We start from the raw sequence: 27,295 nt of genomic DNA on the forward strand, positions 1-27,295 counted from the left end.
TTGTTCTGTTTGGGTCGGGTTGGGGTCGGATCGCCGTGGCAACATGGATGTTGATTTATTTAAAGGTGCATCTGAGGTGAAAATGGTGTGGAGTTTCATTTATCCCAGGATGAGAACACATCTCCATGTCTTCATGGAGGGGGGTTGTTATGCAGCAGCCGACCAGGAGGGGGCAGCGAATAGTCACAAAGAGTGAGGAAGAGGAGGCTGCAGTATTTCACATTGAGAAATATTTGTGCGATTTCAGTGACCCTTTTTTCACACAAGAACAAAACAGTTTAACGTTCTTGCGTCCACTTCCTGCTTGTTGTTTCACTTCCTGTTTAGACCAACCGTCCAATCAGCAACAAGCTTCGCGACAGCAGGAATCTGGCAGAAGTGAATGTCTGATCATGTTGTTGAAGGACCCACAGGATTGAACTGATAGTAAACAATAATCAATAATCTGTGACTCTGCTGCCTGTCAGAGTGAAGCCCAGCAGGACGGGGGGGGGTCGCGACCCCAGCAGGTTTATGTCGGGTTGGTTAAATCCTTACCGGCTCACGCCGGGTCCGGGATTCCTCAGCGGGACAAAGGCGGCTAAACTTAGCGGCTGATATAACCGGCTGAGCAGATCAGACTGCTCTGGGATCAGGTCTGAAGCTCACCCGACACATTTGCTCCTGTCACACTGGTTGCAATTCGTTTCCATGGTGACCACATTTAGCGGCGTTAGCGTTTTCTCGTCGCTAAAGTAAAACAACACATCGGTATTAAGTCCTCGAGTAAGAAGCTTCTCTGTTGCTGCTGCAAACGGAACAAATTGGGGCTATGCTAGCCTGAAAGTATCGGGTTTAGCTGTAATGCTAACCACAAGGTAGCTAAACCTTTTGTGGACATGAAATGTTCAGTCACTGCTTCGCTAAAGTAAGCAGCTAGCAGCAACTAGCAGCTAGTGGTAGTAAGCAGCCAATAGCATTAAAAGCCAGTAGCAGCTAGCAGCTAGTAGCAGTAAGGAACTACATTAAGTAGCTAGTTGCAGTTAGCACCTAGTACCAGGAAGAAGCTAGTAGCAGTGAATAGCCAGTAACAGTTAGCAGTTAGCAGCTAGTAGCAGTTGGCGGCTAATAATAATGAACCATTGGGAGCAGTGGGCGGGGCTTCACAGACGGGTTTTCCTTGAATATTTATCAGACAAAACAGAACCAATCAAATTCTGATTGGCGTTCGATGATCAGGTGACAAAACTTTTTTTTAGAGCAAAACAAAACGGACCTAAAGATAAAAATAAAACTTGAAACATTTCACTTTTTCTTCAGCACCTTTCAAAATAAAAGCATGTAATCCAGACCTCTGGTTTGACGTCATTCATCTAAAATCTTATTTATTGATCAATAAATGAAATAAATAAAGGTCAGTGGGTGGGTCCAGTGGCTCTGGTGCCCTGCCCCCTGCCTTGGCGACTGGCTGGGGTGTCCCCTGAGGGGACTGGAACCCGCGACCACCCGTCTGTCGCTGACCTTTCTCTATCGGAGACTCTTAAGACGCGACCTTTCTTGTTGGGTTTCATCGCCATGAGGACGCGATTCCTCGCCCCTGATTGGGCCCGAGGGAAACCCTGGTGGTAACGGGACCGGGGGGGGTGAGGATGGGTGAGGACGGGTGAGGAACGGGATGGGGGCGGTGGGGGGGTCTAGAAGAATCTGTTGGGTCTATATTCGCCCTGGTGAATCACGGCGGGCTTGGCATTCCGGGTGTCCCCTTTCACACCATATAAGTCCACGCCCCCCTCCCCCTCCGTTACCCCTCAACTCACCCACCCTGCCTCACCCTGCTTCACCCCTCCGCCCCCCCACAATGCACCAGTGCTATCGGCGTCTATTCTTAGGCTGTCTCTCCAGCTCCTCTGAGCAGGCAGGTCCTCTTCTTCCTCCTCTCTCCACTTTTTTTCCTCGTCTTCTTTCTCGTTTTGTTTCTCGCTTTTCTTTCGCTTTTCCGGTTTTCTTTCCTCCTCTTCCTCCCTTCATTTTTTTTTTTTTTGTCTCCATGTCCTTTCAGAGGAAACTCGCCGCCGCCCTTTTTTAATTCCGTCCGGTCTTTGAGGATCTCGTGGTCGTTTGCCGGTGAAGAATGAGCGCCTACACCGTGTCACTGCCGGGCCCCGGCCCCTGGGGCTTTAGGCTGCAGGGGGGGAAGGACTTCAACATGCCCCTGACCATCTCCAGGGTAAGATACCGCCAGGACGCCCGTTTTTCCCACAGGACACAAACGCAACACCGTCATCGTTTTACTTTAATTTTTTGGAGGCTTTGATGTCTGTCTTCAAAAAAATCTCGCCATCTCTGCCGTTCCCTGTCAAAATAAAATGCGTAAAAAGAAAGAACAGGTGACTTTTTATTGTTTTTAACAAATTTCAGACAAAATCCGGAAAATCAAAATTAGAGTGATTTTAAAACTACCTGAAATCTTCCCGACAGCAGGTTTTAGTTGTTGATGGTCGTATCGTTGTTGTGTTTGCGTGAAACAAAAGTCGTGACATCAATTTACATTCTTGATCGTTTCACAATTAAAGCACAGGAAATAAAAATAAACACGTTAAATGTTGGGGGGGGGGGCGTGGCCTCGTACGTCTGAGCAACTATTTCCTGCTTCGTGGATTCAGTGGTAGAAGCTGATTTGCAGGCGTCCAGCAGGGCCAATAGTGGCCCCCTGGTGGGGCCCCGGTGGTTTCTCAGTATGCGATGACTGAAGTGTGTGTGTGCGTCTGTTGAGGGGGGGGGGGGGCAGAGACTGAAACCAGAGTGGGGGCTGGTTTCCTCTTCCTCTCTCTTCATCCTCCAACGGAGAATCAACTGCACCTGTTGTCAGGATCCAGTGGTGGCTTTGACCTTTGACCTTCAGTGTTGCAGGCAGTTCTGTTACACGTGTGAAATGTGCACCCTTCCATCCATCCATCCATGCATCCATCCATCCAATTTCTTTTGTAGTGTCTTTGGGGGTGATTGATTGATTAATTGATTGATTGACTATTGCTCCTGATGCCCACATGAACCAATGAACGGGTGAACGGGTCGCTCAGACCCGTCATGATGCAGCACCGGTTCTGCAGACTGCTGGTCCTCAGAGGTGTTCCATGAAGTTTCTTCCCATCATCCTTTGGGGCTCCATTGGGATGTTGGCTCTCTGAGGCTTTTAACAGATTTAACTCAACCAAACAAATTTTTTCTGAGACCGTTTTCACTCTAAGGTTTCAGTCGGTGTGAAAGTCGAGTCCAGGGTAACCAGACCCGACTGGACCGCAGGAACTGACCCCGCCTCCGGTGACCCGGGCAGGGGATCCCAGCTGGTTTCATACCAGGGAACCCCAGAGATTGGTGGTACTGATGGGCGTTCTGTGGGTGAATGATGTCATTCTACCTCTGGGGTCGCTATAACCCTGGTTCCTGGACCCTTTGGGTTCTGGTCCGGCCTCCTCCTGGTGGTCCGGCTGCAGCGCGGCAGCGAGGCTGCTGACAGGCAGGAGACTGTTTTTAGCCTCTGAAGGTCAGCTAACGCTCACAGCGCTTATCGGTTACCGCCGCTCTGCATGAGTTCACCTCTGCTGTCACTGAGTGTGTCTGACGAACGGCAGAACCACAGCGGAACCGCCTCCGACCGGATCGCAGTAGTCCTCAAGATCACACGGACGTTCAATCTAACTTTATTAGTCTGTTCAGACTGAGGTCGGATCGGATTGAAGTCGGTTCAGAAAGGGTCGCACAAGAAGAACCATCAGAGGGTCATGTGACCATCAGAGGGTCATGTGACTATCATCTAGCCTCTGGATGGATCGGTTGGGAGCTGGGGGGGTTCAGGTGTGATTAGAGTGGGTGTGGATCTGGGGGGGTTCTGACAGCTGTCCAGGGTTTAACCATCAGCCTTGAACACTTGTGTTTTCATTGCGTTCGAGGCGCCACAGGGGGGGACAGGAAGTGGGCAGTGGGGGGGTCCGAGGCAGCTGTTGGTCCGGCTGGAGTCGGGTTGATGTTAGAGCGGGTCACTGATCACTAAGTTAGCCATGCTAACACCGCGTTACCCATGCTAGCCTCTGTCTCTGCAGACAGATGGAGTGTGACAGTCTTGGCTCATCTAGCATCGATTAGCCTTAGCATTATCATCCAGCAACAAACAATTGATTTACATGACAGCTAACATTAGCATCCACCTAGCTACAGACACAAGCCCCGCCCATATGGCGTCCCCATTCTAGACCTCTTGTTTCGTTATTCCGAAGTCTGAACCAGCCGTGACGCAGTAACGTGTTTGAGGTCTACTTCCTGCCCCGGGGGTTTAACTGTAGTAGCAACAGGAAGTCGTCTGTTAGCCCGTTAATCCGTCCCGTGTCAGACGCTAACATGGCTGTTTGTCTGTGTTCACACAGATCACCCCGGGCAGCAAGGCGGCCCACGGCAACCTGGTCCAGGGCGACGTGATCGTGGCCATCGACGGCGTCAGCACCGAGGGCATGACGCACCTGGAGGCCCAGAACAAGATCAAGATGGCCAGCTACAACCTGGCCCTCACCATGACCAAGTAAGGACCATCAGCAGCGACGGTGAGACAGGACGTCGCACAAACACAACCCACAAGGTGGCGCTGTGTCGCCAGATCGACCAGAGAATCAGGTTCTATCCCCGCAAGCGGGATCCTGGGGTCCGATTTGAGTAACAAAGGGTCGTTCCATGGAACGTGCTGAGATTGGACCTTTATTTTTTTAATTTCATACCATGCAGAATATTTAAAATCTTCAGTAAAAACTATTTTTCAATTTCAGGAACAATTTTCTTAAAGTCTTTCAGCAAATGACTGTATTTCCAGGGATATGAGTCTCTTTGAAAAGATCATCTGTTGTGGCTTTTGTTTACGCTGTGAACTCTTCCCGCAGGTCAAAGCGTCCCGTTCCGATGATGGCGCCACGGATGGACATAGGTCCTATTCCCATGATCCCTCACCAGCAGGTAATTTTACCCATGATGCACTTTTACTACCTCAGACTGGCGCCGTTCTGCACAATCAAATGAAATCCTGGCCATGGATTTACCCAAAACAAAACTAGTAAACAAACACAACACTCAGATACCCAACAAACAAACAAACAAACAAACAAACAAACAAACAAACAAACTCTGTTTCCAATAATAATTCTTAGAAGTGTAGACAAAGAGATGGAGGCAAATATGAATTTAGTTGATTTAGTGATTTTGAAATTATTTCTGATTCAACCATTTATCAGAAACTTTTCCTTTCACCGTATTGATCAGATATTGATCGTTGTTACCCAACATTCTCTGCCCCTTCCCCGTCCCGCCTCAAGCCTCAGTCGGTGCAGGTCAACGGCCTGCAGGCCTGCAGCGCCCCCTCCAGGCCTGCAGAGGCAGCCTCCCCGGGGGGGAGGGCGCCGCTCAGTCCCCCTAAGACGACGCAGTATAACTCCCCCATCGGCCTGTACTCACAGGAAACGCTGAGGGAGATGGCAGCCATTCAGGCGGGGCGCCCCGAGGGGTACGTAGAGGCCCGACGACCAAACACTTAAAGAGACGGTACGCCCAAAAAACCAGTAAATCGATGACGTTTCTCAGACTCAGAGCTGTTGACAGAATCAAACTCATTTGTTTCTAGTTTAGCTGCTAAATGCCAACTAGCTACGTAGCCTAGTGCCCTGCAGGACATTTGCTCACCTGGATCCCAGCTGTTAGCGTTAGCAGCTCTGCCTCTGAGACACCAGTTCTTCATCGTCTGTTGCGTCTCCTGAAGCTCAGAGCTCCAGTCAAACGGAGTTCGGTGGGACATCAGAACATTCAGCGTCTCCTGGACAGAAAACACCCCCCCAAAAAAAGTAACTTTAGTCCTGAACACAGATGAGAAAGTCTTCATTTCTCCACGCAGTAAAATGAACACTTGAACTCATCAGTAGCGATCTGGTAAAGCTAGCTGGAGGAGGGCTACCTAAACCTGACAGCTTCTACTATCCAATGATGTGAGGACAGCAGTCATGGACTACGTTACCCAGAATGCCTGTGGGGTGCCTCATTCTGATTGGGTTACTGTGTCGCTGAAAAGGAACAAACCCCCGTTGTTTCCTCTGGTGGCGGCTAAAGGTTAGCGAAGCTTCTGGATCCACAATGTTAAAACAGTCCAGGTTCACACAGGGAAACAGTCCAGGTTCACGCAGTGAAACAGTCCAGGTTCACACAGTGAAACAGTCCAGGTTCACACAGTGAAACAGTCCAGGTTCACACAGTGAAACAGTCCAGGTTCACACAGTGAAACAGTCCAGGTTCACACAGTGAAACAGTCCAGGTTCACACAGTGAAACAGTCCATATTTTGCAAATGTCAGACGAGTTGAACTCAACGTTCATCATCGTCTTTAGCTCTTCTTCCTCATTGGAGGACCTCAGCTGGTTGTCAGCGTCTCGTCCTCGTCTACTTCCTGTCTCCGCTACTTCCTGTCCCTCACCTGTAACTTCCTGTCCCTCACCTGTAACTTCCTGTCTCCTCTAATGGGTCCTGTCTTCTTTGTCTCCTCTCTGCTGGTCAAACAAGGTTTTCAGCCCCGCTGCTCCAAAGTTAGTATCCTCAGCCAGGAATGGTGTGTGTGTGTGTGTGTGTGTGTGTGTGTGTGTGTGTGTGTGTGTGTGTGTGTGTGTGTGTGTGTGTGTGTGTGTGTGTGTGTGTGTTCTGGTTTTAAAGCATGCTTTAGTGCTGTGTGTGTGTGTGTGTGTGTGTGTGTGTGTGTGTGTGTGTGTGTGTGTGTGTGTGTGTGTGTGTGTGTGTGTGTGTCTTTTGCTGGAGATGGCTCAGCATTGTGTGGCTGTGTTTTTTTATCCAATCAAAGTGCAGTGATGTCGGTAGTGGGCGTGGCTTCAGATGATGCTACGTGGGGCCGCGGCGTTTTCGGCTGCATGACCCTGAGGCCTGAAGCTGATTGGCTGTTTGCTGTGCGCATGGACTTCCTGTCTCAACCCCAACTTCCTGTCAACAGTTTGTCAGCTTCACTTCTTCTTCTCCCTCCACCCTCACCCCTCCACCTGCCCTTCCTCTTCATCACCGCCTGCCCCCACCACCAGCTTCCCCCCCAGCACCCTGGACGCCGCGCTCTCTACCCATAAGCCCATAGAGGTGAAAGGCCCTGGGGGCAAGGCCACCATCATCCACGCGCAGTACAACACGCCCATTACCATGTACTCGCAGGAGTCCATCATGGACGCCATCGCGGGGCAAACGCAGGGGAAGGGCCCCGACCCGGGGTAAGAACCACCGCCCTCCTCCTCCTCGACGACGGGCCGTCCCTCCTTAAACACTTCCTGCTTCCTCCTCCTCTTCTTCATCTTACGTTAAAAGAAACACCTAAAAGTGGGGGAATCGTTCTGCTGCCCCCTGCTGGTCACCAGCAGCATGACGTGTGTTCAGATCCAGGTGGTTGTCGGATCATTTGCTGTGTTTTTGCGTCTAACATCCGACGTTCGGTCGCATTTTCTTGTGGATGTTGTTACTGGTCGTCATGGCAACCTGAATGTTCTGATTCCTCCCCTGCTCTCTAAAACGTGTGAGAATGACATCATCTCACAACACCGGCCAATCAGAACCAAGTGTAGCATCCATCTGATGACATCATCACCATCTCCATCCTCATGGAACGTCTAAATCACACATTGTGCTGGTAACCGTGACGATAGCCGTCCAATCAGATCCGACCTGAATTGTTCAGGTTCCGTATAGAGTTCTTTTAGGTCCCTGAAGTTTTAGAGTCCCCATGACCCGGGTTGGCTTTTGGGGGGGCGCGGCGCCCCCTGTCTGTGGTTGCAGTATGACCCCGGTCAGGGATCAGCGGGTCGACAGCACCTCCCCCGTCTATCAGGCCGTCCAGAACGCCGACAGGGATGCCGACCTGGCGGAAAGAGACCGCCGCAGCATCAACATGCAGTCCAAGTCCTTCCGGGTCCTCGCCCACATGACCAGAACTGAGTCCAGTAAGTGTCACCCCACTTCCTGTCACATGTTTGGTTCCTGCTGGATTCTGATCGGTGCTTCCTGTTTCCTGTTTCAGCTCCGATGGAGCAGGAAGAAACACTGAGGAGGAGCAGGTAGGCGGCAGAGCTCCGGTAGAAAGCTGCTGGCTCCGCCCCCCTGCCCACCCCTGCTCCAATAGGCTCCTCACCTGCACACCCAGCCACGCCCCCAAACAGTTGACCCCACCCCTCACCTCCACCCACTACCCCGCACACAACAGGTCAATTTAATTCCTATTTTATCAGGTGAGATCGATTGAGAAGAATTTCGCATTTATAGCGAAAACAGACGGATAAATAAATAAAAAGCCCCGCCCATGAGAGGTCGTCCCTTCTGTAGCCCAATTTTGAGCAGAAGATCCTCCAGCCAGAACCGGTCCTAGAGAAAGAACCAGTCCTTCAATTCTTTTTGTAGGGGGCGCCGTACGACTGACGTACCGAAAACGCGTTTTCGGGTGACCACGGTGACCCCGCCCACCACCACCAGGGGGAGACAGAACGACGTCTCTCTCTCTGAGCATCACCTCCATGTTTCCTGACATCATCCATCATCGTGATGACATCATTATTGTGAAACCCGTTTTAACCTGTGTGATCTTAGCATGAAACAAATGCTCCCTGACCGGCTGTTACTAACCTGTTGTCATGGCTACGAATGTGTGCAGTCGTACACGGGTGACAAACGACTGTTTGCACCGAACACGTTAATATTCCAGCCTCTCATTGCTGCTTCTAACCCGTTCCTGTACTGTAGCCTTACTGGGCATGCTCCAGCTTCTGAAGGCTCCGCCCCCATGGCTCCGCCTGTGGACCCTGCCATCGCTTTGTCCGCCGCCACCCCTCAGAGGTAACCAATCAGCTGTCAGTGTTTCACTGTGCTTCTTTTGCTTTCAATTTAGTGGCTAAGTGATAATAGCTGCTAAGTGCTACTAGCTGCTAACTGATATTAGCGGTGAACACGCCATCAAGCGCTTGCCTACCTGGTCAGGTGAGTTTCCATGTTGGATGGGCGTGTCCTCAGAGTGATGACATCATCAGGTCACGACTGAATGGTTGTAAAACTAAACCTGATTGAGTTTAACAGGTTGGGCGGAAACGCGTTTCGGTGCGAAGCGCTAACGGGTCGACATGTTTTCGTCCAGCCACTACAACCAACCACCTGCCATGCATCGGGCTCCACAAGCCCCGCCCCCACAGCACCAGCAGCAGTACCAGCACCAGCAGCCCCCGACGCAACACTTCCAACCCACGCAACAAAGCTCCATTCAGATCCCTCTTGGCCCCGCCCCTCCCAAGGCAGTCAGCACCGCCTGCATCTACCCCTCCCAACCAGGTGAGAACCCCCGCAAATTGATTAAAATATCACGTTTTCTGGTATATAAGTTGCACTTTCTTTCATGATTTGCCTTGTCCTGCGACTTATACTCAGGTATGACTTATATCCTTTCACACTGACCACGAGAAGGCGTTCGAGGCTACTCCTATCACTCCTGTGCCACTGGAAATTCGAAATTTAGAAATCAACTTATAAAGACGAGTAAGAAAAACTGAGAAAGGCCAAAATAAAATCATATTCTGTAGATTAAAATAATGAAATATGCATCTGAAAACGGTAATCCAGCAGCACGGACAATGATGCCCCTAAAACTGTTGACCTCCGGAGTTGGTGGAGTTGCTCAGAAGTGAACCAAGAATTGACGAGTGAACGTTTGCGCAACTTTGCTGCCCCCCTTTCTCAACTTCTTAACTTTTTAACCTCCGAAACTTTTTATGGTTTCATGACCTAATCGGACCCTGCAGGTGCTTTTGCTGGAGTGCTTTTACAATCTGTCGGAACGACAGTCTGTGCAAGCCTCAACCAGTGTTAGCTTACCTGTCCTATCCTGGCCTGGGCCTGAACCTCACCTGGCATTTACGTGGATGTTGACATTGCCCGGACATCGTCTTCCAACCCCGGGGAGATACAGGAGATACTCTACAGCGAGGAGATGGACTTTACTGGCTGTAGAGTAAAGTCCATCTGTAGAGTAAAGTCCATCTGTAGAGTAAAGTCCATCTGGTTTCTCTCAAAAATGCGACTTACAGTCCAGAACGACTTATTCTTTGTGTATTTTTGGCTGTTGGGAAGAGTCCAGAAAACACAATGCATGGAGGTGATCTTACCTGCCAGTTCAGGAGAGGGTAATGGTTGTCTTCCCCTACAGTCTCAGCACCAGCTCCTGTTCCAGCTCCTGTTCCAGTTCCAGCTCCTGTTCCTGTTCCAGCCCCTGTTCCTGTTCCAGCTCCTGCTCCTGCCCGAGCACATCCCCCGCCTCCAGCCGCTGCACCGACTACTCATTCCTCTGGCAACAGGCCCCCGTGGGTAGCTGACCCCAACTTTGCTGACAAGTATGACCCTAGTAAGACCACCACCACCACCATTAAGGTGCAACCGCTGCCCCAGGCTGCCCCTCCACCACCACCGTACATCCCCAACCCCTCTGCAACCACACCGGTAGTTCCCAGTCCTGCCCCCATTACCCCAAGCCCCGCCCCCTTTTCTCCTGTGGCAAGGGGCGTGGCCCAAAGGGCAGAGAGGTTTGCAGCCAGCAGTCGTACACCTTTGTGTGGAGCCTGCAACAGTGTCATCAGGTAATTCACACCCATGTCTTCATAGAACATCTCACCTGATGCAGACAGACAGTAACCACCCATTGCTGTTGTTGTGGTCTCAAGGGGCCCCTTCTTGGTGGCCCTTGGCCGATCCTGGCACCCCGAGGAGTTCAACTGTCACTACTGCCACATGTCCCTGGCTGACGTCAGCTTCGTGGAGGAGCAGAACAACGTCTACTGTGAGAACTGCTACGAGGAGTTCTTCGCTCCCACCTGCGCCCGCTGCAACACCAAGATCATGGGGGTGAGGCCCTCCCCCCTACACCTGTCCTCCTGTTTACCTGTGTACCTGTTTACCTGGGATAAGATGATATGATAGAACAGGATAGGATAGGATAGGATAGGATAGGATAGGATAGGGATAGGAATGATAGGGTAGGGTAGGATAGGGACACGTGGATAGGATAGGATAGAATAGGATAGGGTAAGACAGGGATAAGATGATAGGATAAAATAGAATAAGATAGATTATAGGGTAAAATAGGATTATATAGGATAGGATAGGATAGGATAGGAAAGAATTGGATAGGGTAGGGTAAGGTAGAGATAAGAAGATAGGATAAGACAGAATGGGCTAGGCATAGTGTGATCATTTAGCTCATTTTAGCCACATGCTAAGTGCTACACATGTGTGACGCTGTTCCCGCCGGTTGTTTCACGTTTTTCCAGGAAGTGATGCACGCTTTACGCCAGACTTGGCACACCACCTGCTTCGTGTGCGCCGCCTGCGGCAAACCCTTTGGAAACAGCCTCTTCCACATGGAAGACGGAGAACCGTACTGCGAGAAAGGTACGAGACTCTCACAAACCGCAAGGGTCAAAGGTCAATCCGTCAGAACGAGCTCATAAAGTCCTTCTGTGTCTGTCCTTCAGATTACGTCGCCCTCTTCAGCACGAAATGCCACGGCTGCGACTTCCCGGTCGAAGCTGGCGACAAGTTCATTGAAGCTCTGGGTCACACCTGGCATGACACCTGTTTCGTCTGCGCGGTAAAAACCGGAAACAGGAAGTGTTCACACAAGGGTTACGGTTAATCCAGATTAACGTATCATCGTCTCATCCCAACGCAGGTTTGTCACGTGAACCTGGAGGGCCAGCCGTTCTACTCAAAGAAGGACAAACCCCTGTGCAAGAAGCACGCCCACGCCATCAACGTGTAGACGAGAAGCCACGCCCCGTTTCACACGTGTGTGAACGCTCACGCTGACTCCACTTTGGTTTTTGTGGTTGGATGATTGAAAAAACGGTTCTGCAAACGACAGAAACCCGACCGGATGTTGTTCATCCGTTGGTTTCTGCCACAAATGACTTCTCTGTATCTGATTTGCTGTTTGGTTTGGCGGGGGGCGGGGTCTGAGGGTGGGTTCTGGGGAGGCGGGATCTGAGGCGGGACCTGAGGGCGGCGTCTGGGGAGGTGAAAAATAAATCAAATGATGAAAGGGAAAAAAAATGATGACATGAAAATCAGTTTATAAGAATAAGTTTTGTTTTGTTTGTATCTCTTTGGACAAAAAATACAAATTCATTCATCCATCGAATAAATACATTAAAAATGTGATTAAATAACTTTAAATTGAATCACTACTTTTTTTTAAACAAAATTGTTATTTAATTTCTTCAAGCAAAAGAAACATTTTATTCCGTCGACATTAAATATTTACAGATGGAAATTTTGTCATAACGACATTTTAAATCATTTTATTGTTAATCTAATGCACCAACGTGATTCCAGCGACTGCCTGGACTCCAGACTCGAGAGACGTTCTTACTGGACTTTGTATTTTGATTTAAACTTGTTTGGGTCGCTTGAATGTTACGTTTCTTTCTACGTTCGTAAACTAACAAAATGTTTCATTCGTGTTTGGATGAGGACATCAAACCAAAACAAAACAAAACGTTGATTTAAGGCTGGTTTTGGTCAGAACCGGGTCCAACCAGTCTTGGACCCGGACTGGACTGAGACACAGCTGGTGGCACTGGGTAGAACTGACCCGACTATTCTGGGCAGAACTGACCCAACTGTTCTGGGCTAAACTGACCCGACTGTTCTGGCAAACGCTTCTCTGACGGGCTGTTTTGATCACAATGATTGCAGTGTAGCTACTACTAACAACACACACACACACACACACACACACACACACTTCACTGTTTATTATCGCCTATTTTGAATGTGATTGTATGGAAAGTTCATTTATCATCCCTGCTGCGTTCAGGTACAGTCAGCTGCGTTCAAAACACACAGACCAGATGACAGTCTGTTGGGCTTTGGTCTTGCCGGTTTCTGGTGTGGGGTGGATCCACCCTGCAATCCCCAATCCTGTCGAGTTGCTGAGGGTCATAGTTTCTGCTGGTTCCACTTTTTGAGACCCTTAGCAATGCTGTGGTCCCATGTGTGGCACATCATCGCTAGCCAGCGTGGATTAATCTGTAGGAGTTTGTTAAAGTGTCATCACGTCTCCTGAGGATCGTTTCTTAACGGAGCTCTTACGACTGACCAATGAGAACCACCTGCAGCGGTTCAGGTTCGGTGGTTCTGGTGGTTCTACAGTGTGAATGGCGTCTGGGGTGATGAGGGGTGTTCGGTGCCCAGCGCCCCCTTGTGGCGGTCTGTCCTGCTGGTGTACAGTTTTTACTATTTTATACGGCGTGTTGCTCAGAGTAAATGCGTGCATGCATCCACCGCTGGCGTCAGCGACATGATAACTGGTTTGAACTGTTTTGTTTTTTTGCTGGATGTGAAACTTTATTGCTGTGACTGAAGAATGAAAATGTTGACTTCAATCGCTTCCATTACATCCGTTTGAAAAATGATCCCATTACTTGTGTTGCAACTGGAATAAAAACGAGCACTTCAGACAGTCTTCTGGTTTATTTTGTGTTCTGTTTTTCTGTCACGTGAGACATTCAATGGATCCACAGACCTTTGATCCATTCTAAAAAGAATCCACCATTATTATTATAATTAATATTATTATTATTTGGTTTGAGTTTGTCTTCATAAATGAACTAATTTTAGCCTCCCTCCAGCAGGTGGCGTTGTTCGACTGTGGACATCAATCTGAGACCATGTGTCAGATTCTGTGGTTCCGTCTGACGTCACAACAAACAAATATTTTAAAAGTACACAGAAACAACTAACTAGTTTAGCTAACAATAAAAAAAACAATAGTTTATCTGAACTATAGAAAACAGCTTCAATGATGCTTTTAGCACATTATCACAAAGGACCAACTCACCCACAACATGCCTGCTTCTCTCTGCTGTCGGTTTACCCACAGTGCACCTGTGATAGTTCAAAATAAAAGTCTCAGCAGTCACAACACCAGATACACTGTTAACAAAATAAAAGTTGGTTGAATGTCACAAATTAAACATTTAACTGTATTACAAAAACACTGTCATACACATGAACACATACACACATACATGCATAAATACATATACATATATATTTATACATATCAACAGCTGACTCAAGGATTAAATTATAAGAAGTAAAAGCTTGCAGTAAACTTTTGCTATCATGATTGAATCATGAGTAAAGCTTGACTGTAGATAACAGAAATATACGTATGTATTTAATATGACATAAAATAGACAAGCCGTCCTGGATTCAAACCGACATCCCTCTGTCTCTAGTCTTTCTCCACTGAACCGACTTTCTTAATCTCACCATTTTTGGATGTATGTACTGTATGTATTTACATGTGTTTGTATAAATATATATATATATGTATATATTTACAAATGTATGCATTCAAATTGTTGTATCCATCCACCAACAGGTGGGAAAGGATGAGATCTGGTCTCAGCTGTCTCTCAGATTTTGTATCCACCTCCCTCCAGCAGGTGGCGTTGTTCATCGTGGACACATCAGTCTGAGAACAGCAAACAAAATTTTTTAAAGGGTAGTTAGTTTAGCTAAAAGGGTAGTCAGCTTCGCCAACTACCCTACTTACCTTTTTCGTCCCTTGAAGTCCAGTTGGGTGAAATTGATGAAGTTGAAGTTGGAAATGCCGGAAATACGCAAGTGGAAATGTAGAACCGTAAATCGCAACCGCAAATCGCAACCGAAAATCGCAAGGTTTAGTTTGTTGTTTTTTCCCCCACACACACACACTCACGGACACGTTCGGTTCCTACCTGATGCCCCGTTCTGGATTTGAACCCACATCCTTCCGTCTCCAGGCGGCGTCTTTCTCCACTGAACCGTCTTCAGCGCTGAAGGAACCATCAGCACAAACCCAGATAGCAGATGAAGGACCTGGACTAGAAGTTCAGCAGCTCTCATGAACCAATCAGAATCCTTTATTGATTTGTTAAATATTCATTTATGTATGTGTGGATTCCAGTTCCTCAATCGTGGCTGAAGGTTTGGTCCATTTTAGTTGTGGGCGGAGCTTTCATGAGGAAATTCACCAGTGGAAATATTCAAATCAGTTGACATAGTTTGTTGTTGTTTGTCGGTCTATGAGAGCTGCTGAACTTCTAGTCCAGGTCCTTCATCTGGTATCTGGGTTTGTGCTGATGATTCCTTCAGCGCTGAAGATGGTTCAGTGGAGAAAGACACCGACTAGAGACGGAGGGACGTGGGTTCAAATCCAGGATGGGCAGTCTGTCCCATGTCACATTTAAATATATATGTATAGTTTTATTATCTACCACTAAGCATCACTCGTGATCCATTGGATTGTTTTAATTCAATTTACGGAAAACTTTTGCTCTTTATAATTTATTCTTTGAAGAAACACTTAAAGGACCTCTCCACCAGTTTTTTTAAGATCATCAACAACAACAGTCAGTCAGGTGACGACGTTGACAATCCAGAGTCACAGATTTGACTCAGGGTTTGTTAACTCTACTTACAGAAGTCTGGACTACAAGTTTAGCACTTCTCATGGAACAGGAGACAACAGAAACTCTTGCAGCTCCTTCAGGTTTGCTGTTGACTTCCTGTCAGGGTGATCCTCCAAGAACAGCTGAATTGTATTTGGGTTGATCAGAGGCACTTCATTTGGTGACAGGTGTGTGTCGACTCCAATTTAACATGAGCTTGAAGGTCATTGGTTAAATCTGAACATAACCACACCTCCTGCAATGAAAGGGTGTGCAAATACTGTATAAATAGTTTAATCACATGAATGCTTCACAGTGGATAACAGAACTCTATCCATCTTCAACCACTTCTCCAGCAAACGAACCCTGTCAACAAAACTGAAGATCAATCCCCATACTTTCCTCCACCCACACTCCTCTTCCACAGAGATTCTGCAGCTTTCCCAGAACACCAGAGACACATAATCCCTCTGGTTTGTCTCAGGTATTTCCCAGAGACTCCCAGAAAACCTCCTCAGGAAGGGTTTCAGAAGGCCTCCAGAACAGCTATCCAAATCACCCAATGATCAGGGGAGTAGCGTGTCTACTTTGAGTTGCTCACCTTATCACTTAGGGTGCGTCCTTATTCTAAACATAAAGACAGTGACTCAATCTGGTCTATCTGCCATTCTGTCTCTTTTTGTCTTGCCCCGTCTCTATCTCCATTGTATTTCTGTCCAACCAGTGAAGGAGGATGACCACCCTCCAGAGTCTGAGTCCTGCCCGGAGTTTCTCCCTCAATGAGGGAGCTTTTCGCCACGGCTGTTGCTTACACTTACTTATTTCTGTCCAACCGTTTTGTTTTTTCATCCAAGACACTTAATTTGGTGACAAGTGTGTGTCAATTCCAATTAAACATTAGCTTGAATTTAATTGGTTAAAACTGAACACAGCCACACCTCCAGTGATAAAATGGTGTGCATATTCATACAGCAAGTACTTTAATTACTTGGATCCAAATGACACTTTACTACAGAACAGAAAACTCTACCTGCACAGCTTTAACTGCCTGTGGCCAGAACCTAGATAAAACAACTAGAGCAGGGATGCCCATGCAGCCCTCTTTTCAGGCACCTCTGCCAGGAGTAACCTAAGGTGCCCCATAGGAGGTAAGAGACAGAGTGTCTCCAATGTATCTGCAAGTCCTTCTACTTGGGTGTTCCTCCAAATAGAATGAATCCAGAATACAATTTCAAAGATACATGATTGAAGTATCTGAAATTCATTCCTTGACAATTCAGCTATGTTTGCTTGCTGTGGAGGAGTAGTGATTCTAGTCTGAGCTCCTCACCTTATCACTTAGGGTGTGCCCAGTCACTCTAGAGAGGAAACTCATTACAACCAACTGTATCTTGGACTGCGTCCTTTCAAAACTCCTCACTCTAACCATAAAGAAGGTGACTCAATCTGGCCTATCTCCCATTCGGTCTCCTTTCTGTCTTTCATCCTATTTCTACCTTCATTGTATTTCTTCCCACCAAACTGGTCAAGGTGAATGACTGCCCCAGACTATGGGTCCTGCCCAGAATTTCTTCCTCAATGAGGGAGTTTTTCCCCACTGCTGTCCCTTATGCTTGTTCTGAAGGGTTCTGTTGGGTTCTTACCTGTAAAAGCACTTCAACATGTCTGATTATGTGATTAATCGCTTTGTGAATAAAAGCTGATTGATTAGTTGATTGATTAGTTGAAAGAACCATCAGCACAAACCCAGATACCAGATGAAGGACCAGACTAGAAGTTCAGCAGCTCTCAACAACCAATCAGAATCCTTTATTGATCTGTTAAATATTCATACATGTATGTGTGGATTCCAGTTCCTCAATTGTGGCTGAAGGTTTGGTCACTTTTGGCTGTGGGCGGAGCTTTCATGAGGAAATTCACCAGTGGAAATATTCAAATCAGTTGACATAGTTTGTTGTTGTTTGTTGCTCCATGAGAGCTGCTAAACTTCTAGTCGAGGTTCTTCATCTGGTATCTGGGTTTGTGCTGATGATTCCTTCAGCGCTGAAGATGGTTCAGTGGAGAAAGAAACCGACTAGAGACGGAGGGACGTGGGTTCAAATGCAGGATGGGTCATCTATTTTATGTCATATTAGAATACGCGTGTATAGTTTTATTTTACCGTTTGGCATCACTCGTCATTCATTTAATTACTTCATTCATTGTTTTCGTCTCATCTTATCGTCAATTGTCGGAGGACATTGTGTCCTTGGTAACGTCACTGTTGCCATATTTTCTCCACTTGACAATGATAGACCTCCCTGAATTCTATGGTACATTTAATTCCTTGGAAACTATTCGTAGCCTTAACCTGATTGATGTAATTGAACACTGAGATTCCCTGATGCTTTGGAAGTTCTCTCTGGAATACGGCTTGAGGTGGAAGACGTGGCTACAAAAATATCAGGAAGAGCCTCCTAGAACAGCTGAAATTTATTTGGGTTGATCAGAGGCACTTCATTTGATGACAGGTGTGTGTCGACTCCAACTTGACATGAGCTTGACTCTTATCGGTTAAAACTGAACATAGCCACACCTCCAGGAATAAAAAGGTGTGCAAATTCATACAATAAGGTTACATAAGTAGTTCAACTACATGAATCCCAATTGACACTTCAGTAGGATCAGAGAACTCCATCCATCTACTTTCAACTGCCTGTCCAGGGCCAGGACCTACAGGCAAACAATCCAGGCAATGATGCCCATATTTTCCTTTATTCAAACACCCATTCCAGAGAACCCGAGAGACATAATCCTTCTTGCATGTCTGCAGTTCCTGCCCTGGGTCTTCCTCCAAGTAGAAAGTACCCTGGACATAATCATATAAAGACATGAAGGGAGTATCTGAAACAGATACGTTGACAGGTCAGCTGTCTTCTTTTTGTGCGGAAGAGCAGTGGATCTACTCTGAGCTCCTCACCTTATCACTTAGGGTGTGCCCAGTCACTCTAGGGAGGAAAGTCATTACAACCAACTGTATCTTGGACTGTGTCCTTTCAAAACGCCTCACTCTAACCATAAAGAAGGTGACTCAATCTGGCCTATCTCCCATTCTGTCTCCTTTTTGTTTTTCATCCTATTTCTATCTTCATTGTATTTCTTCCCATCCAACTGGTCAAGGTGAATGACCTCCCCAGAGTCTGGGTCCTGCCCAGAATTTTTTCCTCAATGAGGGGGTTTTTCCCCACCGCTGTCCCTTATACCTGTTCTGAAGGGTTCTGTTGGGTTGTACCTGTAAAAGCAGTTCAACATGTCTGATTATGTGATTAACTGCTTTATAAATAAAAGCTGATTGATTAGTTGATTGGGTCATGATACAAAGCTCATAATCAAAGGTGAGAGTAGGAACGTAGATAAACAGAGCCACAAAATACCTAAAATCCTTCACTTGGGGCAACGAATCTCCACCGACCTCTGGAGGGCCTCAGATTTGGAGTTGCTGATTCTCATCCCACTCACATTCCACTGAGCTGTTTGATGGGACAATAGAACAACATCATCTGCAAAAGGAGATAAAAGAACTACAGGGCGCCCTCGTTCCTCGCAGTTAATGCAGTTAATGTGTGTTTACATAAGTATTTAAATATGACATAAAACTGACGCTCTCTGCTGGATTTGAACCCACGTCTTTCCGTCTCCAGGCGGTGTTCTCTCCACTCCACCGTCTTCAGCGCTGAAAGAACCATCAGCACAAACCCAGATACCAGATGAAGGACCTGGACTATAAGTTCAGCAGGACTCATGGACCAATCAGAATCCTTTATTGATATCTCTCTCTTTCTTTTTCCCTGTCTCTATCTCCATTGTATTTCTTTCAATCCAACCAGTCAAGGCGGATGACCGCCCTCCAGAGTCTGGGTCCTATCCGAAGTTTGTTCCTCAATGGGGGCGTTTTTTCCCAACGCCGTCGCTTATACTGTACTTGCCCTGCAGGGTTCTGTTGGGTTTCGCTGCCTGTAAAAGCCTGTCAAAATGTCTTTTGACAGGCTTTTACACGCTGATTAAGCACTCTACATATAAAAGCCAATTGATAAATTGATGCATACATACATACATACCTCGATACATACATACATACAAAGATACATACATGCATATACTATGACATAGAATTTTAATTCATTCCATGGCTGATCTTGTAAGTCAAACAACTCGTAACTGAAAAATATTGGATTCAAATTGTTGTAAAAATCCACCAACAGGTGGGAAAGGATGAGATCTGGTCTCTGCTGATTTTGTATCCACCTCCCTCCAGCAGGTGGCGTTGTTCATTGTGTACACATCAGTCTGAGAACAGCAAACTAAATGTTTTGCAGGGTAGTTGGTTTAGCTAAAAGGGTAGTCAGCTTAGCTAACTACCCTACTTACCTTTTTCGTCCCTTGAAGTCCAGTTGGGTGAACTTGATGAAGTTGAAGTTGGAAATGCCGGAAATACGCAAGTGGAAATGTGGAACCGTAAATCGCAACCGTAAATCGCAACCGCAAATCGCAACCGAAAATCGCAAGGACTAGTTTTGTTTGTTGTTTTTGCCCCCACACACACTCACGGACGCGTTCGGTTCCTACCTGATGCCCCGTTCTGGATTTGAACCCACATCCTTCCGTCTCCAGGCGGCGTCTTTCTCCACTGAACCGTCTTCAGCGCTGAAGGAACCATCAGCACAAACCCAGATACCAGATGAAGGACCAGACTAGAAGTTCAGCAGCTCTCAACAACCAATCAGAATCTTTTATTTATCTGTTAAACATTCATACATGTATGTGTGGATTCCAGTTCCTCAATTGTGGCTGAAGGTTTGGTCACTTTTGGCTGTGGGCGGAGCTTTCATGAGGAAATTCACCAGTGGAAATATTCAAATCAGTTGACATAGTTTGTTGTTGTTTGTTGCTCCATGAGAGCTGCTAAACTTCTAGTCGAGGTTCTTCATGTGGTATCTGGGTTTGTGCTGATGGTTCCTTCAGTGCTGAAGATGGTTCAGTGGAGAAAGACACCGACTAGAGACGGAGGGACGTGGGGTCAAATCCAGGATGGGTCATCTATTTTATGTCATATTACAATACGCGTGTATAGTTGTATTTTACTGTTTGGCATCACTCATCATTCATTTAATTACTTCATTCATTCATGGTTTTCGTCTCATCTTATCGTCAATTGTGGGAGGACATTGTGTCCTTGGTAACGTCACTGTTGACATGTTTTCTCCACTTGACGATGATAGACCTCCCTGAGTTCTATGGTACATTTAATTTTCATTTGGAAACTATTCGTAGCCTTAACCTGACTGATGTCTTTGAACACTGAGATTCCCTGATACTTTGGAAGTTCTCTGTGGAAAACGGCTTGAGGTGGAAGACGTGGCTACAAAAATATCAGGAAGAGCCTCCTAGAACAGCTGAAATTTATTTGGGTTGATCAGAAGCACTTCATTTGATGACAGGTGTGTGTCGACTCCAACTTGACATGAGCTTGACTCTTATTGGTTAAAACTGAACATAGCCACACCTCCAGGAATAAAAAGGTGTGCAAATTCATACAATAAGGTTACATAAGTAGTTCAACTACATGAATCCCAATTGACACTTCAGTAGGATCAGACAACTCCATCCACCTACTTTCAACTGCCTGTCCAGGGCCAGGACCTACAGGCAAACAATCCAGGCAATGATGCCCATACTTTCCTTTATTCAAACACCTATTCCAGAGAACCCGAGAGACATAATCCTTCTTGCATGTCTGCAGTTCCTGCCCTGGGTCTTCCTCCAAGTAGAAGGTACCCTGGACATAATCATATAAAGACATGAAGGGAGCATCTGAAACAGATACGTTGACAGGTCAGCTGTCTTCTTTTTGTGCGGAAGAGCAGTGGATCTACTCTGAGCTCCTCACCTTATCACTTAGGGTGTGCCCAGTCACTCTAGGGAGGAAACTCATTACAACCAACTGTATCTTGGACTGTGTCCTTTCAAAACGCCTCACTCTAACCATAAAGAAGGTGACTCAATCTGGCCTATCTCCCATTCTGTCTCCTTTTTGTTTTTCATCCTATTTCTATCTTCATTGTATTTCTTCCCATCCAACTGGTCAAGGTGAATGACCTCCCCAGAGTCTGGGTCCTGCCCAGAATTTTTTCCTCAATGAGGGGGTTTTTCCCCACCGCTGTCCCTTATACCTGTTCTGAAGGGTTCTGTTGGGTTGTACCTGTAAAAGCAGTTCAACATGTCTGATTATGTGATTAACCGCTTTATAAATAAAAGCTGATTGATTAGTTGATTGGGTCATGATACAAAGCTCATAATCGTAGGTGAGAGTAGGAACGTAGATAAACAGAGCCACAAAATACCTAAAATCCTTCACTTGGGGCAACGAATCTCCACCGACCTCTGGAGGGCCTCAGATTTGGAGTTGCTGATTCTCATCCCACTCACATTCCACTGAGCTGTTTGATGGGACAATAGAACAACATCATCTGCAAAAGGAGATAAAAGAACTACAGAGCGCCCTCGTTCCTCGCAGTTAATGCAGTTAATGTGTGTTTACATAAGTATTTAAATATGACATAAAACTGACGCTCTCTGCTGGATTTGAACCCACGTCTTTCCGTCTCCAGTCGGTGTTTTCTCCACTCCACCGTCTTCAGCGCTGAAAGAACCATCAGCACAAACCCAGATACCAGATGAAGGACCTGGACTAGAAGTTCAGCAGGACTCATGGACCAATCAGAATCCTTTATTGATATCTCTCTCTTTCTTTTTCCCTGTCTCTATCTCCATTGTATTTTTTTCAATCCAACCAGTCAAGGCGGATGACCGCCCTCCAGAGTCTGGGTTCTATCCGAAGTTTGTTCCTCAATGGGGGCGTTTTTTCCCAACGCCGTCGCTTATACTGTACTTGCCCTGCAGGGTTCTGTTGGGTTTCGCTGCCTGTAAAAGCCTGTCAAAATGTCTTTTGACAGGCTTTTACACGCTGATTAAGCACTCTACATATAAAAGCCAATTGATAAATTGATGCATACATACATACATACCTCGATACATACATACATACATACAAAGACACATACATGCATATACTATGACATAGAATTTTAATTCATTCCATGGCTGATTTTGTAAGTCAAACAACTCGTAACTGAAAAATATTGGATTCAAATTGTTGTAAAAATCCACCAACAGGTGGGAAAGAATGAGATCTGGTCTCTGCTGATTTTGTATCCACCTCCCTCCAGCAGGTGGCGTTGTTCATTGTGGACACATCAGTCTGAGAACAGCAACTAAATGTTTTGCAGGGTAGTTGGTTTAGCTAAAAGGGTAGTCAGCTTAGCTAACTACCCTACTTACCTTTTTCGTCCCTTGAAGTCCAGTTAGGTGAAGTTGATGAAGTTGAAGTTGGAAATGCCGGAAATACGCAAGTGGAAATGTAGAACCGTAAATCGCAACCGTAAATCGCAACCGCAAATCGCAACCGTAAATCGCAACCGCAAATAGCAACCGAAAATCGCAAGGACTAGTTTTGTTTGTTGTTTTTGCCCCCACACACACTCACGGACGCGTTCGGTTCCTACCTGATGCCCCGTTCTGGATTTGAACCCACATCCTTCCGTCTCCAGGCGGCGTCTTTCTCCACTGAACCGTCTTCAGCGCTGAAGGAACCATCAGCACAAACCCAGATACCAGATGAAGGACCAGACTAGAAGTTCAGCAGCTCTCAACAACCAATCAGAATCCTTTATTGATCTGTTAAATATTCATACATGTATGTGTGGATTCCAGTTCCTCAATCGTGGCTGAAGGTTTGGTCACTTTTGGCTGTGGGCGGAGCTTTCATGAGGAAATTCACCAGTGGAAATATTCAAATCAGTTGACATAGTTTGTTGTTGTTTGTTGGTCCATGAGAGCTGCTGAACTTCTAGTCGAGGTTCTTCATCTGGTATCTGGGTTTGTGCTGATGGTTCCTTCAGCGCTGAAGATGGTTCAGTGGAGAAAGACACCGACTAGAGACGGAGGGATGTGGGTTCAAATCCAGGATGGGTCATCTATTTTATGTCATATTACAATACGCGTGTATAGTTTTATTTTACCGTTTGGCATCACTCGTCATTCATTTAATTACTTCATTCATTCATTGTTTTCGTCTCATCTTATCGTCAATTGTGGGAGGACATTGTGTTCTTGGTAACGTCACTGTTGCCATATTTTCTCCACTTGACAATGATGGACCTCCCTGAGTTCTATGGCATATTTAATTCCTTGGAAACTATTCGTAGCCTTAACCTGACTGATGTCATTGAACACTGAGATTCCCTGATGCTTTGGAAGTTCTCTCTGGAAAACGGCTTGAGGTGGAAGACGTGGCTACAAAAATATCAGGAAGAGCCTCCTAGAACAGCTGAAATTTATTTGGGTTGATCAGAAGCACTTCATTTGATGACAGGTGTGTGTCGACTCCAACTTGACATGAGCTTGACTCTTATTGGTTAAAACTGAACATAGCCACACCTCCAGGAATAAAAAGGTGTGCAAATTCATACAATAAGGTTACATAAGTAGTTCAACTACATGAATCCCAATTGACACTTCAGTAGGATCAGACAACTCCATCCACCTACTTTCAACTGCCTGTCCAGGGCCAGGACCTACAGGCAAACAATCCAGGCAATGATGCCCATACTTTCCTTTATTCAAACACCTATTCCAGAGAACCCGAGAGACATAATCCTTCTTGCATGTCTGCAGTTCCTGCCCTGGGTCTTCCTCCAAGTAGAAGGTACCCTGGACATAATCATATAAAGACATGAAGGGAGCATCTGAAACAGATACGTTGACAGGTCAGCTGTCTTCTTTTTGTGCGGAAGAGCAGTGGATCTACTCTGAGCTCCTCACCTTATCACTTAGGGTGTGCCCAGTCACTCTAGGGAGGAAACTCATTACAACCAACTGTATCTTGGACTGTGTCCTTTCAAAACGCCTCACTCTAACCATAAAGAAGGTGACTCAATCTGGCCTATCTCCCATTCTGTCTCCTTTTTGTTTTTCATCCTATTTCTATCTTCATTGTATTTCTTCCCATCCAACTGGTCAAGGTGAATGACCTCCCCAGAGTCTGGGTCCTGCCCAGAATTTTTTCCTCAATGAGGGGGTTTTTCCCCACCGCTGTCCCTTATACCTGTTCTGAAGGGTTCTGTTGGGTTGTACCTGTAAAAGCAGTTCAACATGTCTGATTATGTGATTAACCGCTTTATAAATAAAAGCTGATTGATTAGTTGATTGGGTCATGATACAAAGCTCATAATCGTAGGTGAGAGTAGGAACGTAGATAAACAGAGCCACAAAATACCTAAAATCCTTCACTTGGGGCAACGAATCTCCACCGACCTCTGGAGGGCCTCAGATTTGGAGTTGCTGATTCTCATCCCACTCACATTCCACTGAGCTGTTTGATGGGACAATAGAACAACATCATCTGCAAAAGGAGATAAAAGAACTACAGAGCGCCCTCGTTCCTCGCAGTTAATGCAGTTAATGTGTGTTTACATAAGTATTTAAATATGACATAAAACTGACGCTCTCTGCTGGATTTGAACCCACGTCTTTCCGTCTCCAGTCGGTGTTTTCTCCACTCCACCGTCTTCAGCGCTGAAAGAACCATCAGCACAAACCCAGATACCAGATGAAGGACCTGGACTAGAAGTTCAGCAGGACTCATGGACCAATCAGAATCCTTTATTGATATCTCTCTCTTTCTTTTTCCCTGTCTCTATCTCCATTGTATTTTTTTCAATCCAACCAGTCAAGGCGGATGACCGCCCTCCAGAGTCTGGGTTCTATCCGAAGTTTGTTCCTCAATGGGGGCGTTTTTTCCCAACGCCGTCGCTTATACTGTACTTGCCCTGCAGGGTTCTGTTGGGTTTCGCTGCCTGTAAAAGCCTGTCAAAATGTCTTTTGACAGGCTTTTACACGCTGATTAAGCACTCTACATATAAAAGCCAATTGATAAATTGATGCATACATACATACATACATACCTCGATACATACATACATACATACAAAGACACATACATGCATATACTATGACATAGAATTTTAATTCATTCCATGGCTGATTTTGTAAGTCAAACAACTCGTAACTGAAAAATATTGGATTCAAATTGTTGTAAAAATCCACCAACAGGTGGGAAAGAATGAGATCTGGTCTCTGCTGATTTTGTATCCACCTCCCTCCAGCAGGTGGCATTGTTCATTGTGGACACATCAGTCTGAGAACAGCAACTAAATGTTTTGCAGGGTAGTTGGTTTAGCTAAAAGGGTAGTCAGCTTAGCTAACTACCCTACTTACCTTTTTCGTCCCTTGAAGTCCAGTTAGGTGAAGTTGATGAAGTTGAAGTTGGAAATGCCGGAAATACGCAAGTGGAAATGTAGAACCGTAAATCGCAACCGTAAATCGCAACCGCAAATCGCAACCGTAAATCGCAACCGCAAATCGCAACCGAAAATCGCAAGGACTAGTTTTGTTTGTTGTTTTTGCCCCCACACACACTCACGGACGCGTTCGGTTCCTACCTGATGCCCCGTTCTGGATTTGAACCCACATCCTTCCGTCTCCAGGCGGCGTCTTTCTCCACTGAACCGTCTTCAGCGCTGAAGGAACCATCAGCACAAACCCAGATACCAGATGAAGGACCAGACTAGAAGTTCAGCAGCTCTCAACAACCAATCAGAATCCTTTATTGATCTGTTAAATATTCATACATGTATGTGTGGATTCCAGTTCCTCAATCGTGGCTGAAGGTTTGGTCACTTTTGGCTGTGGGCGGAGCTTTCATGAGGAAATTCACCAGTGGAAATATTCAAATCAGTTGACATAGTTTGTTGTTGTTTGTTGGTCCATGAGAGCTGCTGAACTTCTAGTCGAGGTTCTTCATCTGGTATCTGGGTTTGTGCTGATGGTTCCTTCAGCGCTGAAGATGGTTCAGTGGAGAAAGACACCGACTAGAGACGGAGGGATGTGGGTTCAAATCCAGGATGGGTCATCTATTTTATGTCATATTACAATACGCGTGTATAGTTTTATTTTACCGTTTGGCATCACTCGTCATTCATTTAATTACTTCATTCATTCATTGTTTTCGTCTCATCTTATCGTCAATTGTAGGAGGACATTGTGTTCTTGGTAACGTCACTGTTGCCATATTTTCTCCACTTGACAATGATGGACCTCCCTGAGTTCTATGGCATATTTAATTCCTTGGAAACTATTCGTAGCCTTAACCTGACTGATGTCATTGAACACTGAGATTCCCTGATGCTTTGGAAGTTCTCTCTGGAAAACGGCTTGAGGTGGAAGATGTGGCTACAAAAATATCAGGAAGAGCCTCCTAGAACAGCTGAACTTTATTTGGGTTGATCAGAGGCACTTCATTTGATGACAGGTGTGTGTCGACTCCAATTTCACATGGGCTTGATTCTAATTGGTTAAAACTGAACATAGCCACACCTCCAGGAATAAAAAGGTGTGCAAATTCATAAAATAAGGTTACATAAGTAGTTCAACTACATGAATCCCAATTGACACTTCAGTAGGATCAGAGAACTCCATCCACCTACTTTCAACTGCCTGTCCAGGGCCAGGACCTACAGGCAAACAATCCAGGCAATGATGCCCATACTTTCCTTTATTCAAACACCCATTCCAGAGAACCCCAGAGACATAATTCTTCTTGCATGTCTGCAGTTCCT

At 46.2% G+C, this 27,295-nt stretch overlaps 1 protein-coding gene across 6 annotated transcripts; it reads left to right on the top strand.

Moving 5' to 3' along the window:
- The first annotated feature begins 1,813 nt into the window (after positions 1–1,813).
- Positions 1,814–13,539, top strand: LOC137603308 (LIM domain-binding protein 3-like). 6 transcript variants are annotated; one of them, XM_068326585.1, is made up of 14 exons: positions 1,814–1,894; positions 2,039–2,206; positions 4,401–4,552; positions 4,905–4,977; positions 5,334–5,521; positions 7,828–7,991; positions 8,069–8,105; positions 8,785–8,877; positions 9,173–9,363; positions 10,235–10,661; positions 10,746–10,926; positions 11,352–11,472; positions 11,556–11,671; positions 11,753–13,539. In XM_068326585.1, exons 2-14 carry the CDS (start codon positions 2,111–2,113, stop codon positions 11,840–11,842), a joined length of 1,929 nt encoding a protein of 642 aa, XP_068182686.1. In that variant the 5' UTR covers positions 1,814–1,894; positions 2,039–2,110; the 3' UTR covers positions 11,843–13,539. The 6 variants fall into 6 exon arrangements, with proteins under 6 accessions (XP_068182686.1, XP_068182685.1, XP_068182688.1 ...); XM_068326584.1 differs by lacking the exon at positions 1,814–1,894 and having other exon boundaries at positions 1,928–2,206; XM_068326587.1 differs by lacking the exons at positions 1,814–1,894; positions 5,334–5,521; positions 7,828–7,991; positions 8,069–8,105 and adding exons at positions 6,565–6,587; positions 7,089–7,268 and having other exon boundaries at positions 1,931–2,206.
- The last annotated feature ends 13,756 nt before the right edge of the window (positions 13,540–27,295 follow it).

The sequence above is a fragment of the Antennarius striatus genome, chromosome 11 (assembly GCF_040054535.1).
Source record: "Antennarius striatus isolate MH-2024 chromosome 11, ASM4005453v1, whole genome shotgun sequence".
In the NCBI taxonomy this organism is placed as follows: Eukaryota; Metazoa; Chordata; class Actinopteri; order Lophiiformes; family Antennariidae; genus Antennarius; species Antennarius striatus.

What these genes read in the sequence shown, in the direction of transcription:
- LOC137603308 (XM_068326585.1), top strand. Translation starts at nt 2,111, where the DNA reads ATGAGCGCCTACACCGTGTCACTGCCGGGCCCCGGCCCCTGGGGCTTT. An exon ending in TGCCCCTGACCATCTCCAGG is followed by an intron (nt 2,207 to 4,400) that starts GTAAGATACCGC and finishes GTGTTCACACAG; the next exon opens with ATCACCCCGGGCAGCAAGGC. An exon ending in CTGGCCCTCACCATGACCAA is followed by an intron (nt 4,553 to 4,904) that starts GTAAGGACCATC and finishes CTCTTCCCGCAG; the next exon opens with GTCAAAGCGTCCCGTTCCGA.